At 38.7% G+C, this 19,913-nt stretch overlaps 1 protein-coding gene across 1 annotated transcript in view; it reads left to right on the top strand.

Moving 5' to 3' along the window:
- The window catches only part of LOC140241816 (FHF complex subunit HOOK interacting protein 2A-like), a 42,418-nt gene extending 24,173 nt beyond the window's left edge, over positions 1-18,245 (top strand). The window contains exons 14-16 of the mRNA XM_072321570.1: positions 2,146-2,249; positions 4,051-4,074; positions 18,140-18,245. Coding sequence (XP_072177671.1) covers positions 2,146-2,249; positions 4,051-4,074; positions 18,140-18,245 — 234 coding nt within the window. The remainder of the gene's footprint in view (positions 1-2,145; positions 2,250-4,050; positions 4,075-18,139) is intronic.
- Positions 18,246-19,913: the final 1,668 nt, after the last annotated feature.

Raw genomic sequence — 19,913 nt, 5'->3', positions numbered from 1 at the left:
TTCGAAAGTAAATAGCAATAACATTCGGCTCCAGAAGATGCTAAAATAAATGTCAGATGATTGTTTTTACGTTCGTAAGTGAATAGCAGTAATATTCTTCTCCATACGATGCTAAATAACTGTCGGATGTTTGCTTTTAAATTTCGAAATGAATAACAGTAACATTTAGCTGCGTTTGATGGTAAAGTTAATGTTTGATATTTGCTTTAACGTTCGGAAATGAATAACAATAGTATTCAACTCCGTCCGATGATAAAATGAATGTCTTATGTTTGCTTTTATGTTCGAAAGTAAATAGCAGTAACATTCAGCTCCGGAAGATGCTAAAATAAATTTTGAATGTTTGCTTTGGCGTTCGGAAATGAATAACTATAGTATTCAACTCAGTGCGATGATGAAATAATTGCCGAAAGTTCGCTTTTACGTTCGAAAGTAAATAGCATGTAACATTCGACTCCTGAAGATGCCAAAATAAATGTCCGATGATTCATTTCACTTTCGGAAGTGGACAGCAGTAACATTCGGCTCCTTACGATCATAAAATAAATGTCGGGTGTTCGCTTTTGAATTTGGAGATCGAATAACGGTAATATTCTGCTCCGTACGATGCTAAAATAAGTAACAGATTCTTTCTTTTACATTTGGAAATGATTAACGGTATCAATCGGCTCATTTAGATGATGAAATAAAAGGCAGATGTTTGCTTTCACGTTCGGAAATGAATAAGGATGATATTCAGCTCCGTAAGATCCTAGAATGAATGTCGGTTGCTTGTTTTTACATTTGAAAATGATTAACGGCAACATTCGGCTCCGGAAGGTGTTAAAATACTTGTAAATGGTGGATGATTGCTTTTACAATCAGAAATAAATAACGGTAACTTTCGGACCGAACGTAGGACCAATTTAGTTTTGCCTGTTTCTTTTTTTGTGTGTTTTTTTTTGTTCGGGCCACCAAAAAATAAAAATCAATCATTTGGGGGCCACCAAAATAAAAGTTAGTGTGGAGCCCTGGCCTGCATCAATGTGGATAAAGTGTCTTGCTGAAGGGCAAATATCGGGCACACCGCTCCAGTTCTCGGCTCCAGAGTAGACAACATACATGTACATTATACATATGTACGTGTGGTGTAACTTTAAGTCGATTTTTTTCGACTTACGTACAAGTCGAAACTCGCCTAAGTCGATGTGTTTTGCTCAGTCCCGAGAAGATCGACTTATGCGAGTTTAACTGTATTTTTATTTTTTATTTTATTTTTTTTTTTGGGGGGGGGGGGAGTCGAGTGCACATTCCATCGACTTGCTACTGACATTATGTAAGGGGTATTATTATTCCCCCTGCCTTCTGGAAGATGCAAGTCAAATGCTCTAGTATTATGCGAGAAAAGTGAAAATGTGTTGAATTTCTTTATATTCTATATGTGACATCACAAGTTGCAGTAGCCTTCTCATCCGGTGATGGCAGCACTGAAACTTCAAAAATTCATAACTTGTGAATGGATTGTCCAATCTTCCTCAAACTTTCACTGATGTGTTCTACTGATACTGCTGCATTCTCTCAATCCTAATGTACCATATGTCTCCCAAAAAAATTACAACGGGAGCCTCTGTACTTTACATAACTTATGAAAATAGTAAATCAATCCAAATACAATTTTAGGGTATGAAACTATAACTTATTACCCACATCTTCCAGAAAACTCCATCTGATTAGCTCCAGTGGTCAAAGAGAAATGAGGATCTTTGAAGAGCATGTCAAGAATCCCTTCCCTCCAAGTTCTGTCCATTGTGTTCACATATTACTGTGCAGTTCCAAGAGCATGTACAATGTAAGTGCTAAACTTGGAAGAATCAGACCCATGTCGTGCAGCACAACGATTCTTATTTCTCTGTGACTGCTTAACTAAATTGAATGGGGTTTTTTCTGGAAAATATAGATATGATGTTATGTTTTTCGACCCTAAAATAGCATTCGTATAGTGTAATCATATTGGAAGTTATCAATGCAAAAATCTGATTTTATTTTTTGGGGGACATACTGTATATGAGGGTGGACTTGTCCTTTAAGGAGACCGAGAGAGGAAGAGATTTAGATGAAAAATGATTCATCAACGTCATCTTTGTTTGTTTGTTACTTTCATGTCAGGTGGTGAATGATCTGAGCGTGAGGGTAAAGTCCATTCCAGAGTTCCAGAAGCAGCTCTTCTTGGTACGACAGCAGCTCATGGGAATCGTAGACGAGCAGGACAGGTTGGTGTTTGTCTATGATTGTTTGTTTGTGTTTGTTTGTTTGTTTGTGTGTATTGTTTGTTTGATTAAGAATGGTCATTTTTTTTTTTTTTTTGAAAGGCAAAATTTTAACCAAAAAAATGGCAGGTTTATCTCCATGCATAGGACAACTTCCATCAAAGTGTTACTTTAGCATGAAGTTGGATGTTGCTCAGCAACATAAGAGTGCACCAGATGTGGTCCGTCATTTGCATTTATATTGCAGAAGAGAATTAGGGCCTTTCTGGAAAGTAATCCATTACTTTTCTTTCAGTCCTTGTCTCCATTTCACATCCGCAAATCTTTGCACATCTCCGCCTAATCATGTCTTATGATGGTAGACAGTAAATCTACTGCTTCCGGACAGACAGAGCTACGGCTAGATTTATGCTGAGGCCCTATCTATGAACTCTTTCTGTGAGAACTGCACACACTTGTGGGAATTATGCATAGCCAACACGAACTCATCGAGCAGAGGCAATCCACACTTTCCTGTCCTCTGTTCGAACTCTCTTCTTGTTGAATGTATACTGTGAAAGTGGAAATTTTTGTCATGTGAAAATTTTCACGCATTCCGCGCAACCAGAAACTAGTGCGAAAATAAAAGCCATGAATATCTTTGCTTGCCGTACATGTTTTTTCCTTTAGTTGATGTCTTGATTTTGCAGAATTTAAAACACATGAAACTCAGCTTACTCAGTGGAACACAAAAAATCACTTCTCATGCACAAGTTTCCACTTGTACAGTATATCTATACTACCTTTTATTCTTTTTTTTTCTTAATTTCTCATAAATCAGATCTGATGGATGGACAGGGATTAAGATTTTTTGACTTTCAGCTGTGTTTCAGCTAATGCTCTCTAGTACTTGTATCTAAGAAAACACAGTCCGTATCTTCATATAAATTCTGAAATAGATTCATCTTGTATAGGACTAAAAAATGACTTTGGTCTCAGTCAACGATGGTGATCTTTATGTCGACCCTAACCTATTTCATGAAGACCACCGAGTGTCATTTTCTTTGAGCAATTTTCGTGTAACCTGTGCACAAAGACCACTTGTGTATGAAGTGCTAATGTTTGTGTCTTTGGCTTAAAAAGGTTTGACTCTACATGATTTCCTGCCTCTGCAAATTCCATTGTTGCTTCAATATTTGTTGTGCAATAAAATCCCTCCTTGCTTTGTTTTAAATGGCTATCGGTAAAGTCATCACTGCCAGCTTTAATACAGTCATAGCAATGACTGACAGCTGAAGTAGTATTTTGTAAAGCAGTATGCACATTGGTACACAATTCCTTAAGGGAAATTCTGTAGCCGACTTGATTAAATCTTTGCTGTCTCAATGTACTACTTTGATATTTCAATGTCTAAAGTTGCTTCATAATTTCCAAGTTCTACCATTATTGCTTTACATTGTTGCTTATTGATTTACCTCCATAAAGCTGCTTTCCTGTTGTATCTTTATGCATGTTATTCACCTCTGCTGTAAAGAGAAAGATCAAGGAGTTGATTGGCAAAAATACTGAGGAATCAATGTGTGCACCCTATGACTTTTCCGTAGAGTAATGCTAATTATAGAGAGGTTTTGATGATGTAATGCTCCACTTCATCCCTGATCTATGATCAAGTGGAAAAATAAATGTGATTTTAGAGTGAAGAAGGAAGACTTTGAATGTTGGTGCTACTGCATAGACAGCATTACAAGGACGGCTTTTTCTTGACCTGACACATGTCAAATATTTTCATAACCTGTTTGTGTATGATTTACCACTACTTCCACAGGAGTGGAGCCAGTCCAATCATGAAGTAAGTCTGTCACCAACAAAATGCCTGCTACGCATCCACATAATGCATCCAAGTACAGTCCACCTACCCCCCTCCACCCCCACCCCCAAACCCTAACCCTCCAACCCCCAAGCCCTGGCCCAAACCTCCATCCCCAACCCCCAACCTCCCAACTAACCATCCCAAATTTTCCACAATGAGTCCAACCTATGTAAAGGCACTGCTTAATGATGTTCCCAGTGGGTAAAAGCTCACCCAAGCGATGGTGGTCACACTTGATACCAATGTCTCTGATAATGTGCATAGATGAAGCTGTAAAAAAAGCTCCAAAAACTTGTGAGTATTGGTGAATGCTGCAATACAATGAAATTAAAAACAAACAAACAAACAAACTGTGAATGACCATGCTTACCATAATTTTTCACATACACAATTCAGAAGTGGTGTAGTACCTGATAGTATTTCGCTATAGATATCTGGATAGTGACAGCATGGTCTTTCCAAACATGTCTGATTTTTAAAAAGATTTTTAATGTTTATGTCTCTTGAAGATAACTATACGAATTATATACTAGGAAAGTTAAATATTTTTTCCCCCTTGTCGAGCACCCATAATCCTAAGCAGTGTCTTTAAGGTCCTACTAACACACATAGTCAAAGACGTACAGACCAAACAAACCTTGCATGAATACATATATATTTAACCACCTTAATATGTATATAAAAAACCAAACAAACAAACAAGTAACCCAAAGAAGAATACTATATATACAACATATATCTTATACCATGATCCCATAGATATCTTTAGTAAATCTCCAATGTGTCTCTTTAATGAATCATAATGTCAGTAAAATAGTGCATAAGTATTCTATTCATTCAACAACTTATTCCATGCTGACCAGAAAATATGAGGTGACACTAGGTCTGTAAAATGGCTTATTCCAACATATTTTTGGCCAAGATGACACCTCACAAGAAAACTCACAAGAAAACAGTTACCTGGAAATTAGTACAATACCCCAAGTAGACATGGTATGTTTTCTGTAACATCACTTTAATCATTTTATTTTCCCTTTGTTTTATTTTCTCTTGAATACCACACTGTTGTAGTTATTATTTTGTTGAAGGGAAGATGGTATGGGAAAGGTGAATTATTATATAGTGCACTCCTGTTACAACAAACACGGTTATGACAAAATTCTGGTTGCAACAAAGTAAAAATTCAGACTGCAACATTATTAGCTCCATGTTTTTGATTGTTTATTTGTTCTCTTATAATGAAATTTCGTTACAACGAAAGAAAACTGCCAGTCCCGAGGACTTCGCTATAACGGGAGTCCACTGTAGTGGCAATAGTGTGCCTATTATGATAAGCTTTATGTTGTAATTTTCTGATAGTAATTTACAGTTTCACCACTTCACAAAGTGTAACATCCATTTTCAACACTCACTAGTTTATGTCTGTACAACACACAAAAAGTTGAAATGTTGAAATGGGGATGGTTCAAGCAGTCAAACACGCACTTCTTCTATTATTTTCTTTCAACTCTTTATGTGCCATGGTGGAAACCTCCTGTGTGCCACGTTATTCTGAGACACGAAGGTAGTCATGCTTTGAGAAAGAATTCTGTATTTCCGATTTGTATAACTTCTACAAATTTCTGTTAAGATGGGCATAATAGTAGGCAAAGTCAAAGAGGAATGCCAAGCTTTCTTACGATATAAATTGTATGACGAATCTATTTTCAATTTTTCTTTTGAATGGCCAGTTGCTACATTACTGTAAAGGCATGACTTTTGCACATAAAACCGTGACAGAAACTTAGAATGCACAAGCAAATCTAGTTGGGAACATCGCTTGATAGTCGACCACCACAAAGAATGCAAGTCATATGTGAGAGGAACAAAAGCACGAGAAACGTGTTCATTGTGCCGCGGGATTAGCAGTGATTAACGATTATCGATCGGTTTTGGCGGCTTTGTTTGTTGAGCAGAATATGCGAAGTTGGCACGCCGTCGACTGAGTCGGACGTGCGAACGTGGCACGTAAAGAGTTAAAGTTTAACATTTGCTACATGTAGTCTAAAAAGGATACACATTACTTTAACATGCGCTCTGCCTAACTTCCATTTGACACAAAGCAATGTAAAAGTATGGATGCAGAATGCAAAAAAACACACACACACAAACACAAAGAAGCAAAATAAATTGCATACTAATTGATTACTATTATTTTTTTTTTTAAATCACTTCTAATCTCATATGCATGATTTGGCTTTATAGATATGACCTAGAGTCCTATCATCAGCATGAACAGGAATGATGAGTTTCCATGGTTACTTCTCAAGTCTCACCATTTTTTTTTTTTCTGTTTGTTTTGTGCATGGAGAATTTTATTTATGGACATGCTGTCTTCGTAGGACTTTTTTTTTGGTACATGTTTATTTTACTGAGCATGGATATCAACCCATATCCTTTAAATTTTTGGTCTATGTTAAATGCAGTGATTTTCCTCGATCGAGATTGTTGATAGGGGGCTGTAATACCAAGCTGATCTTGTACTATGATTAACGTGCAAACACTACAATGATACTTGTTTACTCTACATTTCACTACTTTTGATTAGAGTCACATTTCCATCTGATATATCATTTTCTCCCTTGTTTATTTTCCATCATTAGCACTGGAGTTTCTTTGGGTATCCATGAATGTTCCATGAATATTGAAATAACATTCCCCCAAAAAATGTATACCAAGTGTTGTATCAGTATCTCTTTATCCTGTGTTATTGCCTTGGTGACATGATGGAAGGTCATTCATTGATACAAGTTTTACATCAGTGTTCTGTATTCTATCATTCAATACTGGCAATAAAACTTTTCCTAGACTATTATCATCAAGATCTGCATAACACTGTACATGCAGATGTGTATCTCACGCATGATATACGTGTAGGATATCATATGCTATCGTATATTTTCGTTCACATGATGAATGTGCAGGTCTATAAATATAGGTGTAGACTATTGTTGATAACTGGGACTTTTGACATAGGCAACCATTGATACGGAATTAGTAATAAAGATTACACAGCATGTCTGCTATTACATGCCGGTAGAATATATTTTTAACACATTGCACTGGTGTGTTTTAACCTGTTGAGGACGGACTGATTTTGCTACAACACGCATTTCCCATAGACGCCTACCCGAGTATACTCAGGACTTGCCCTCAATGGGTTAATGAGGGCAAAGTTTGATACAGTAACATGATATTTTCACCTTCAAGAAATGGACTTGCATTGTGACATCATTAAATGCACAAGATAAAGAGAGCTTTATGTGATCGAGAACAATCTTCAAATTAGACGAAAGAACAAATTCTAAAAGATGGTGACTGCTGCTACAATGTGAATGATATTATTGATCAAGTATGGCATGTTCTGGGTGCCATGCATCCATTTGCTCGCTGGCCTTGCAGAGACATGAATTGTCCTGCTTTCAGCAGAAAAAAAAATGCTTTGAGGCCATTTTCTCAAAATCTCCCACTATCCCACTTTTCTCTCTCTCTAGCTTTGGGTCTTGTTAAGATATACGGTATTTGCTGCCACTTAAAATAATGCTTTGGGCCTGCCCAACTCTTGTTTTGTGAAATGTGTTTAAAAAAAAATGGGGGAGGGGAGGCTAAAATAGCTACTAACACCTGATAGCATCTATAACCTTTGACCCAGACTTTAGTCACCGGGATATTGTGCTGATGTGCGTGCAATCAGATTTTTCAGTTTGCTAGGGGGTCCAGGCAAGAGAATCTCCTGTTTTAGGAGATGGTCAGGGTTGGAGTCTCTGGCCTTGGTCAGGCTAAGACTCTTTGTCAGGCGAGTAATTCTGACTTGGCACATCCCTGGTCAAAAGTTTGGGGTTTTGGGCCGACTGTTTGTTTGTGCAAGTGATATAAATTTCTTTTGTAATGCCTGTTTGTAATTGTCATAGTGTTTACCTTGTCACAGTACCCAAGATTTATTACTTATAGACAATAGACATCACTTAATACCCCTATCACGCTTAATTTCATCTGGGAGATCTCGTTGTATGAAAGGTCTCGTCGGTGAAATCCCAGATAAAATGCTAGGTGACTTTTCAGAAATTTTAGTCTGGAACCATCCCTGGTAAACTCCAGAATGTCTCCGGGAACTCCCCAGTGATACTGAAGTATGAGAGGCATTGCGGATAAACTCCTGGGTGAAAAACGAAGGTCTGTGTACCAACGTCTTGCAGGACGTTTCGTGCATTGGTCATAGTGTGTTTCTCAACTGCAGAAGAGCAGACGAGAAAAATTCATTTGGGAACTCGTTCGCTGATATGAGAGAAATTTGTCACAGGTGTTCCATGTTTGATTCCTTTTGAATCTCCCCCAAGTGATCCCCCAAGTGACTAGAGTGAAAGGGGTATTAGGAAGCATGATGAGTTAGCATGTTCAAGGAGAATGAAATTTTGTCTTGCCATTTTTGATTGATATAAACTGTAGTGCATGTAAGTTGAAAGGAGGTTAATGTTTACCTCTTACAGTCAATTTTTCTTTAGTCTGATATGTGCTGATGTGATGGCTATACCGTGAGAATGATCCTATTTATGGGAAGTGTTTATATGAGGACAGTCATTATGTGTGGCAGCCTCTGATTGAGTTAGAGTACTGTGCATTCCATGAACCACTGAAGGTCATACAGCACCTTTATATTAAAGATTCCAGCCATCCACTGGATGATTGCTCAGCACATGACATACAGTACCGTTTCACGCTATTGCTGTCGAGCCATGCAATTTTTGTTGAGCAAAAATGGATAGCGCACAGCTGAGGTCACCAATCTGCATTGACTCTAGTGTTAACTCACGATCAACTCGCAGTTTTTGCACCATTGCATGCTGCTGATGTCACAATAAACATACCTTTGCTACTGCACAATGTCGGATGAAAGCGCGCATTCAGTCACTCCGTCACTCAGTTTACTGTCAATATCTTCAGCCGATCGCGTCTGCACATATGATTGACTTTACTGTGGCTCCAATTCACCTTTCACTAAAAAATAAAAACATAAAAAAAACAACTATGGCTCCGATTCACCTTTCACTAAAAAATAAAAACATTAAAAAAACAACTTTTCCCCTTTTCCCAAACTCATCCTAAAATTTTGGCGTGAAAATATTCTCATCTTCGCGTGTACCATATCCATGTTGAATTAATGAACAATATTATGGCAGCGAATGAATTATGGGGCTTTAGAAAACAAACCGTTTTCCAAAGTTGCCAAGCTTTGGCATCTCCATACTTATCATCATACCTACTTAACATATTGGCTTTTTTGTTGTGATCACAAGATAATTTAATATTGTTTTTGTTAAAATTTCAGTCTAAAATTTCATTTCTTTTTTTTTTTTAAGGATGGGGAGTCCTTGAACTACATCTTAAGATTTAAGACATTCCCTTTGTAGAATTTTAGATACTGTAAAAAAGTAGAAATTTTGACGATGTGGGAAATTTTTTAGCATTTTGCGTGAAATGAAACTAGTGTGTGAATAAAAGCATGTAAATATCTTTGCTTGTCATATCCGATATTTTATCTCTTTGATTCCATGAAATGAAAATGGGTGAAATTCATTTTGAGCATAAACGACTTGAGCATAAATAATTATTCAGACTTGCGAAAATGTCCACTGTTATAGTACATAGCTGAATTGTGGCATTGTGTGATATTCCTTTACCTGCCATTCAACCCAGATATATGTATGATTTGTATTGGTGATGGGTTTTGTTCACACTTTTTGATAGGCATTTCACATGCTGCTACATTCAAACAATTTATTTGTGACCCCGCATCACAAAACCAACAAAAAGTCGCCAGACATGGATTTTTAGTTGAGGGCAGATTCTGAAAGAGCAGACTCTAAGCTTTAAAATGATGTAAAACTCAACTCAAATGGACTCCCCTAACCTATCTTAATAGTGGAAAGAAAGCACACACTCTGGAAAAGTGTGAACTGAGTAAAGAGGCTCTGAAGTACAGGGTCTATTAAAGTGCTTTAATAGTCTTTACCAAGCCGTGGTAGCTATGTGATGAAAGGGACAAAAACACAGGATGTGAACCACCGGAGCAACAACAATGAAGGGATTATTCGATTAAGCTGAAATTAAGCATGCTATATCAATATATTCTGTCCATGATTAATGCCAACTTTCAAAGCAGTAGCATTATCCATTCAAAAGTTATTAGACTTGAAAGTGAAGAGTGTGCAAAGGATTTCAAGAAATGAAAAGGGGCCTCTAAGATATATCTGATCATTCTACTTTCCCCCAAAAAGGGTTGTAGAAAAACTGCTGAAAACACACTTTCCTATTCATGTTATGATCCCAAACTAAAGAATGATGTAGAAGAAGGATAGCTATTTCAGAAAATATGAAAAACTTAACATTGACTCGATTGACCCTTTTCACCTTTTTTGAGTCCTCACGTAAAATCAAGGGCTGCAACTTTTTGTTCGTTTTGTGATGCCCGGTCACATATAAAGTGCTGTTAAAGTCACATGTGCTACCAGGAGAGCTGGCACTAGACAAAATGTGTAATCAATGCAAGGAAACACAATATTTACAGTACTTCTTTTCACACCTGTACTGTGTGATAATCACAAGCTCCCACACTATATCCATGCTGTTTGGCTTATAACAAGCAATGAACACCATAGTTGTTGGGTCTCTGTATCACGCTTATAGATACAAGGCATCAATTGAAGTCAGATGGTAGCCATGTGGAGTAGAATATTGCCTACCTATTGACCATCTTCCGGCACAAAGTCAGAAGTGGTCACATGATCAGTATACAGGCACTAATGTGGAACTACAGTTTTGTACGTGATGGGAGACACTCGTTTGCTGAAATTTCATTGGAAAGTTTTGCGTAGGCGGGGAGTGAAAGTTTCCGGTCTTGTTAGTGATCTAGTTTCAGGATGGAAATAAAGGATTTTTTTTTTAATGATGCTTCATTGTTATTTGTGGGGTTATCTTGCTTATTAGTGCGTGCGTGATCTTTGTAGATTCTCTATAATGCTAGTAGTAGAGGCCACATAGTTTTTGATCGTCAGTTAGGAAGCCAGAGATGGCATTCTTAATTCCACGTAATGAGGAAGTCAGATGAAACATCAATGGATTCTAAGAGGGGAATCAGTAATGCCCTCTCAAAAAGAGCTCAGCTTGATACATATTTGCCATGATGTCATTTTGGGCACTTTCCCAAGTTCAGTGAGCTCTGTATGTGCAGCACTTGCATGTTAATGACGAGTTCGAACACTTAAAGGGATGACATTGTTTTGGTGGTGGTCCTAATAAAAGGTGGGACCTACCTTTTATTAGGACCACTTTGTTTTTGGATACCTCAGCCACTTCTCAACCAATTTTCATCAAATAAACTTTAAATTCCTCGTACAATTGCTCTTGTACACCTCAGAAGTGGTTTTGAATATTGGTTTTAAAATGGTGGAGATATCAAAAAAACAAAAAAGTGGTCCAAATAAAAGGTGGGTCCCACCTTTTATTAGGATCACAACCAAAACTATACCATCCCTTTAAATGGAAAACAATGAATGTACCAACTTGCACTTTTCCTCAAATGACATCTAATACAGTAAAAGGCGAAGAAGGTGTTGTTTTCGCGGCCTTCTGTATTTCCTGTTTTATTCCAGCGTTGCTAGATTGTCTATCTCCTCCTGAGCCGTCGGCTCCGGGCCCCCGCGACCGGTGCCGTCGGCAGCGGGCGCTCCGCCTCCATGTCGACGTCGAGGACGACAAAGAAAAATTAATTAGATAGATGCATAATGCATTTTTGTGCGTGACAACAGAGCCGAGCGTTTTAATATTCACCGAATCTTGCGCTTGACTCCAGCTTTCATTTCTTGATTGTCCATCTTTTAGCTTGCAGACACAGTGGGGATACTAAATGATGGGGTGCAGCAAAATCTCTGTCATCTTCCAGCGGACACGCACGCACGCACACAATGTACTCTCGGATACGGTATGCCAGTGTGTGGCCTGGGCCTGTGCATGTATTGACGATGGTTACACGAAACACTATCACTATTTTATTTCTCTCAGCACAATAGCAACAAAAACACTAGGGGTCTATATATGAAGTAGTCCTGCTCAGCACAAGATCATGTACCGGTATGTTAGTGCAGTGAAGCAGTTTTGGACAGTTTGCGCAGGACTGTCTTCAGAAAAGCTTTTATCAAGAGCAGAAAAATAGGGGAAACAGATTTTTACAATTCTTAACAAATTAACATTTACACCTCTCTTGGTTGATCATCCCTATATATCATGACTCTACTATCTCCTCTTCCCTAAATAATAATTATAATGTTAGTAATAATAATAATGATAATAACAATAACAATGATACTCTGAAATAATGATAATAATACAATAGGCCAATGCAAATGAATGGGGAGGTGGTGCTATGATCCATAACTAAGAGTGGGCAGAAGAGACACAAACAGGTACTGGATTGTTTTAATGTTTAGAATGAAATATCAATGATAATGAAGCTATTTGAAACATCTTATCAGTCGTAGAGTAACCTTGACAAGACGGAAAAAAAGATATTCACTATCCTTGACCGATAAACTTTTTTCCTTAATTCCCTTGATTCATCCCCATGGCAATGAATTATATAAAATAATAATAAAACCGAATGACTATGATCTCCCCTCCCACGAAATAACAACAACAATAATAATAATAATATAATAATAATGATAATAAAAGCAATGAATAGTATCAATGAAATAAATGGGTGGTTCTAGATCCATCAAACCAAGTTTTGATTATGAAAACAGAAATGAGGGAGCAAATGAAGACGAAAGTATTCTTTGTGTATTTCTTCTCTCATAACGTGGTTGAAGAAATATTAAAGAAAAATACGAAGCCCTGAGACCCATGGATTCCCACGGGTACCTAATACTTATAAAACCTAGTGACTATGATCCCCCTCCCCAAAGAACAGTAATAATTATAATAGCAATGTAACAATAGGGGCCGAATAAGAATAATAATATGATAATAATAATGATGATGTATAGTCTGAAGCAGATAAACGGATGGTTGTATGATCTATCAAACCGAGTTTTGGTGATTAAAAACAACAATTGAAAACGAAAATATAATATTTTTCTCTCATAACGTGGGAAAAGAAATAGGAATGAAAAAAAAAAATGCGAGGCCTTGAGACCAGCCGTGGATTCCCTCGGGTGCCTGCATGGATGCAAGAGTAGGGGGTATAATTGATATCAAAGTCATAGTGTCATTAATATCTCCCCGTTCCGACGGGAAGAATCTGTGGGCAGAACTTTCGGAGAATCTCATAAGCGTTCTTGGTAATGTTTCCCTGAATGTTTCTTTTTGTTTTTGTGTTGTTGTTGTTTTTTTTTTTTTTTTTTTTTTTTTTTTTTGTTCTGCGGGGATGGAAATGTGTGTGTGTGGGGGGGGGGGGTGGTGGTCAGGAGTAGAAGAGATCGAGCACAAGTAACGAAAGAATGAGAAAACTTTTCTTTTTATTTCATCAATAAAAATGTGCAAAGTCGTATATATGAGAAAAAAATGAAACCCCTCAGACCTGTGGATTTCCACGGGTGCTGCTAGTTCATAATATATTTTTGTAGGGGCCTTGGTTAGGTGCATTTTTTTTTTTTTTTTTAATGAAACAAATTCTGAATTTAAAAAAGGGCCTTCACCTATGAAAGGAAGCCATATTGGGATCTCGTAACAGAGAATAGTCAGTGAGTCCAGATGAGTCCAAACACTGGCTGCAGCAATGGCTGATAAACAGTGAATGTACCAAGTTGTTCCTGAGATGACATATCATATTTTTGTACTAGCCTTGAGACGGAGCAAAATTCTTTTTTTCTTTATTGTTAAATGAAGCAGACTCTAAATAAAAAAATAAAAAAACGGGCTTTCACCCATAAGATGAAGCCATCTTAAGATCGCATGACAGAGAACAATTACTGTGTCCGGATGGATCCATCAGATACGCTTTTGTATTGCATGAATTCCTCAAAGGGTCACAAGCGCTCTACATTTCCTTTTGCAAAATTAATAAGGTAAAACATCAGATTCACAGCGAAAAGTTGTGCACACTGGGAATTGTCACAGTGTAAATTGTCTTTGTTTTGTGCAGCGTGCAGCAAAATCATTTTGCTGTTGTCTGCACCAAGTTGCATTGTTCCTAAGATGGCATATCTTATTTTGTTGCATATTTTAGTGATTAGGTGCAGAATTCTTTCTTTACTTTATTCTTGAATGAAGCAAATTCTAAATTTAAAGGAGACCTCCGGATGATTTTCAGACTTTTACATTTGAACAACTATAAATTAGTTGAACTGAGTACGGAGTTTCAGAATTTATAGTGATTGGGATGAGGAATGAGAATGTTTTCAAAATTTATAACAAATTGCAATGAACAAGGATGATGACAGGGCAGCCTCACCATAAGAATGCATGAGTTGGGGCTCAAGGAAGCAGAACAAACGAAGACGGCATGCATAGATTATACATAACGTCGCTGGGGTGACAAGACCTTGTATCTGCAATTTTGGTGAAAATTACTTTTTTGGATTAATGGTCACATAATCAGTTAAGTGATGTCCTGTCCAAATCCTAGATGTCTTACCCAAAAATGAAGCCACCACAGCATGTCAAAGGAATGTCTATCCCATTGGATACAGTGCTTTGGCTGCCATGTTTTTCTGCTCTCCTGAACATTTGACATTTTGTAGATACGAGGTCTTGTCGCCCCAGCGACGATAAGTGAACTTGCAAGCAAGCAGTATTTTAATGGGATTACACTACCACATTGCTGAAATATGTGAGCCTCCTATGTCATCATCATTGTTAAGTGTAATTTGTTTAAGGTTCTTCAAAGTATTGTTTCTCTCCTCATGGACCACAATAAATTCCACAAATCTACACATGGAACTGTCGATTGATGTACTACATGTGAAATAATGAAAATCATCGAGAATGCCCTTCTAGAAAAGGGCTTTCGCCCATAAGATGAAGCCATCTCAATATCGCATGACAGAGAACAATTACTGTGTCCGGATGGATCCCTCGGATATTGTATGGGTTCCTTTTCTCTAGTTCATGGTATGCTCCTGCCGTCCCTTGTGACGTCAGTGGTTATCTCGATGAAAAACTTGGGAAATCATGAAATCAAATTGATTCTGTATCCTGCAGTGTCATTCACTACGAGCAGAATTCACTCGTGGAGGGAAAATATTGGGTGCAAAGACCCCACATATCCTTTGATTGATGGAGATACAGTGGACTCCCTTTATAACGAAGTCCTCGTGACCTGAAGTTTTCATTCGTTATATTGAAATTTTGTTACAAACGAACATATAAACAGTAAAAAAGCACAGATTGGACAATGTTGCGGCCCGAATTTTTACTTCGTTGTAACTTGAATTTCGTTATAATCGTGTTCGTTATAACGGAGTACACTGTATGTATTTTCTTTGCATTAACCAATCCAGTGCTGAATCCCGATACACTCTGGCACAGTGCATGGTGGGATATCAAAAGTCCTGTCACAATTTAAAGTGAATATAGAATTTTGTTTTAAGGAAGAAAGCAGTTGCACTTAAATATCCCTTTCCAGCCTAAACCATGGTTGCCGTAATCTGTATGAATGTGGCGATGAGATCAATGTGATGTTAAGTGAATGGGGGTCTCCAAGCCAACTCCTTGAGAAAGTTTTAAACATTTTTTTTTTTTTTTTCAGTGAAGACTGAAGTGCATTTATTTTGAGCGACAAGTTTTATTTTACTCCGATATAAACATTTGAATGTAATCAGAAAGAATTGATGTCGTCCTTAAAAATCTGCATGATTGTCATCATTATTATTGTTTTTACGATTTAGCTTCTGTCATTTTTTATGTTCGTTTAATAACAAATTACACATACTGTTATTATGCTAGCCACTATCATTTTAACTAATGATAGAAGAAGAGACTATGTTGATCTGGTCTGGAAAATGTGATTAGACAGGATTCACGGCAATTAACTTATCTAATTGGTTACATTGTAGGTACTTGTATATCAGCCTGCTAGGTTTTGTGGGTGTTGTTATTTTGTTTTTATTTTTGACAATGTGTGATTTCTCTCACAGGGTCATTGTGGTGGAACCCATCATCAAAAATAGAAAAAGAGAAAAAGAGAAAAAGATAGTGATGCATAGATAAAAAGTAAGCAAAAAAGCACAACTTCCGTTGCAGGACCACTTGTTAAGTACAAATTTGTCTGTCTTAAAAGTCATGCAAAGGACTATTCAGGAGATGTACAAGTATAAGGCCTATGCAAGAGAAGAAATGCATTGCAAATTTGTTTCTGGTCAAACATAGGTTAATATGGACCAGTCAAACACTGCACTGGTTGGGACAGGGATGTTGGCAATGGTGTGGGTGTATATTCTGTGTAGATGTTGATGCCTCAGCTCACTAGTATAGGTGACACGATTGGTAAAGGGCCATTAATAGCATGCAACAGTTATATCTTTGAAGTTTGATGGATGTGTAAAGGCCCGGTCTCACTGGCCGACGGACACAAAGCGTATGCAGAAAGGACACAGCGGACGAGCAAAATTTCGGGGATGGCTTCATCCGCTTTCATCCGCTCCAGAAATTGACAAAATTGGCGAAAATTGGCGGTAACAGAACGGAAATAGAACGGACGTGGGTAGTATGTAGTAGGGATGTCAAACGGATGTTCATCGGAAGCCTAGCGGATGAAAGCGGATGGAAGGGGATGACAGCTCCGAATTGGTTACCGGAGATAATTGCGAAACGGACGCATAGCAGAAAAAGCGGATGCAGAATGGATGCAGAGCGGATGCAGAGCGGATGCACAGGGGATGCTTTCGAAATGCTTTAGATACGAGATGCATACGCTTACATCCTTTCTATTAACGTGCTATTAACGATGTAAAGACGTTCCACGTACCATATCTTTCCTCCCTCTTTCCGTTTTTAGCTGCAGCGGATGTGAGTTGCGAGGATGCCCAGAGGATGCAGAAAGGATGCAGCGGACGTTTAAGGGATGCCGCACGGACATACAACGTTTGTTGCTCGTATGTCGCGGATTTACATCGTACACAGCGGAAAGTTCATCCGTTCTAAAAGTTTTAAGCAGCTTAAAACTTTTTGCGCGGATGAAATCACAGTGGACGGATGCTCGATGGATAGAGCGGATGAAACACGTATGCGATGGGTACACAGCGGATTCGTAGCGTTTTCCAACGGATGGCAAGATTTTTTGTACGCTTTACATCCTCTTTACATCCGTAAGTGCAGTGGGACCGGGCCTTAAGTCTGGCCACATGAAGCCTTCCTTCACAGATGGTCAGCAAAGAGTGAGGTCATGATTTCTATTAGCGGACATCATCCTCATGACGTTTTGAGTTTGGCCCCTCCGTCCTTGTCTCATGACTCCCTTTGTATGATCAGAGTGTATTATAAGACAAGATGGAAAAAAGTCTAGGCCATGAGGTATACAAGAATTATTGCATATGATGCACAACGTGGTACCCTGGGGTACCACGTTGTGTAGCGCACCTCACGTCCACTCAAGGACAGCCGCAGAGAAATGCATGCACAGTGTGCGTGTGTGTACATACTAGTCATTCCCATGCCACTGCATGTTATACTACACATGCATGGCACGCTGTGCTAGCAATAGCGTGCAGTGACTGCAGTGCAGTGCAGTGCAGTGCAGTGCAGTGCCTAGCGTGCGCTAGCTCCAGCACCAAAATAAATTCCACTTTTTGGCAACCCAGGGTACAACTTTTTTTTTTTTAATAAATAATTCAACAGAATGGCTGATTTTTATTTGGTACCCCACGATACCATTTATGTCATCATATGTTGCAGTTCATGATATACTGTGATGTGTTAGAGACACACAAATTTATTGCCCAAGTCTTTTATGAACTAAATCATCTTTTTTTTGTGTGTGTGTTTTTTGTTACTCTGCTCTTTTCCGGTTTAGCTTACCATACATCGATCTTTTGGAAGGGGTCATCGTCTTGGAGGAGTTCTGCAAGGAGCTGGCAGCAGTGACCTTCGTCAAGTTCCACGCCGCCAGCGGACGATAATAGCAACTGATGCAGTGTTGCCATAGCAACAAAGCAATTCCAGAATTTGTGTGTGGCATCATCAGTTCATGTGGGCTCGTGTGAATGATACATACTCTGGAAATTTTAAGCATTGTCAAAGTACAGAAGGACACTCATTGAATATTTTAGGGAACGTGGTCGAAGAATTAAAGACTTTTCTCCATACATAGATTTCAACACCAGTTTGAAAATGGGCCTCACAGGGTCACAAGCCCCCTGCATTTCCTTTTGCGAAATTGATCTGAAACATCAGATTCACAGCTAAAAGTTGTGCACGCTGAGAATTGTCACAGTGTAAATTGTCTTTGTTTTATGTAGCAAAATCATTTTGCTGTTCTGTGTATTGACTTTTCAGATTGAGATATGTAGGCCCTATTTTTAGCTCACCTGAGCCAAAGGCTCAAGTGAGCTATTGCGATCGCTCTTCGTCTGTCGTGCATCGTGCGTCGTGCGTCGTGTGTAAACTTTTTACATTTTCATCTTCTTCTTGAGAACCCCACGACCGATTTTCACCAAACTTGGCAGGTAGCATCCCTAGGGGGATAGGATCTCAATTTGTTCAAAAGGGCACCATGCCCCACCTGGGGGCCCCCAGAGGTACCCAAACCCCCCAAAATTAAGGAATCTTAAAAAATCTTCTTCTCTAGAACCAGAAGTGATAGAGCTAAGTCAATACTATGAGTTAGTACATTGATGACTGTAGTTTCAAGTTTGTTCATGGCGGAATCAGAGGTGCCCCCCCCCCCCCCCCCTTGGGACCCAGGGTAGGATGGTGTGGAGGGGTCCTAATGGGGCCCGAATTATACATTTTTATGTTTTTCTTGAAAATGCCATAATGAATTTTCACCAAACTTGGCAGGTAACATTCCTAGCAGGATAGACTCTCATTTCCATCAAATGGGCACCATACCCCAACTATGGGGCCCCAGGGGGCCGAAATTGGGGCCTAAATTGTAGATTTTCATCTTTTTCTTGAAAATACCATGATGAATTTCCACCAAACTTGCCAGGTAGCATCCCTAGGGGAATAGAATCTCATTCCCATCAAATGGCACCATGCTCCAACTGGGGGGCCCCAGGGGGCCAAAATTAGGGCCTAAATTGTAAATTTTCATCTTTTTCTTGAAAATGCTATGATAAATTTTCACCAAACTTGGCAGGTAGCATCCCTACGGGGATAGAGTCTCATTCCCATCAAATGGGCACCATGTATCAACTGGGGACCCCAGGCGGGCCTAAATTGGGGTGTAGATTGTAAATTTTCATCTTTTTCTTGAAAATGCCATGATGAATTTTCACCAAACTTGGCAGGTAGCATCCATAGGAGGATAGAATCTCAATTCCATCAAATTGGCACCGTGCCCCACCTGGGGGCCCCCAGGAGGGCCCAACCCCCCTCCCCCCAGTTTTCCCAAACTGCATAGTCGAACATTCTATGAAGTAGAGTGTACATTGTGCTTGGCATTTTTTTTTTTTTTTTGTTTTTTTGTTTTGTTTTGTTTTTTTTTTACTGGCGTGATGGAATATGCGAATGGACACCATGCCCTCAGCTCTCAAAGCTATGTACCCCCCCCCCCCACAGGTTTCCAGTGTTCTCAGGTAAGAGTCTGCAAGAATGCATAGAAAGTGAACTTGCGATACTCGGGT

This window comes from Diadema setosum, chromosome 18, assembly GCF_964275005.1.
Source record: "Diadema setosum chromosome 18, eeDiaSeto1, whole genome shotgun sequence".
Lineage (NCBI taxonomy): Eukaryota > Metazoa > Echinodermata > Echinoidea > Diadematoida > Diadematidae > Diadema > Diadema setosum.
Note: the sequence above shows the minus strand (reverse complement) of the source record. Positions and strands in the feature narration are given on the sequence as shown.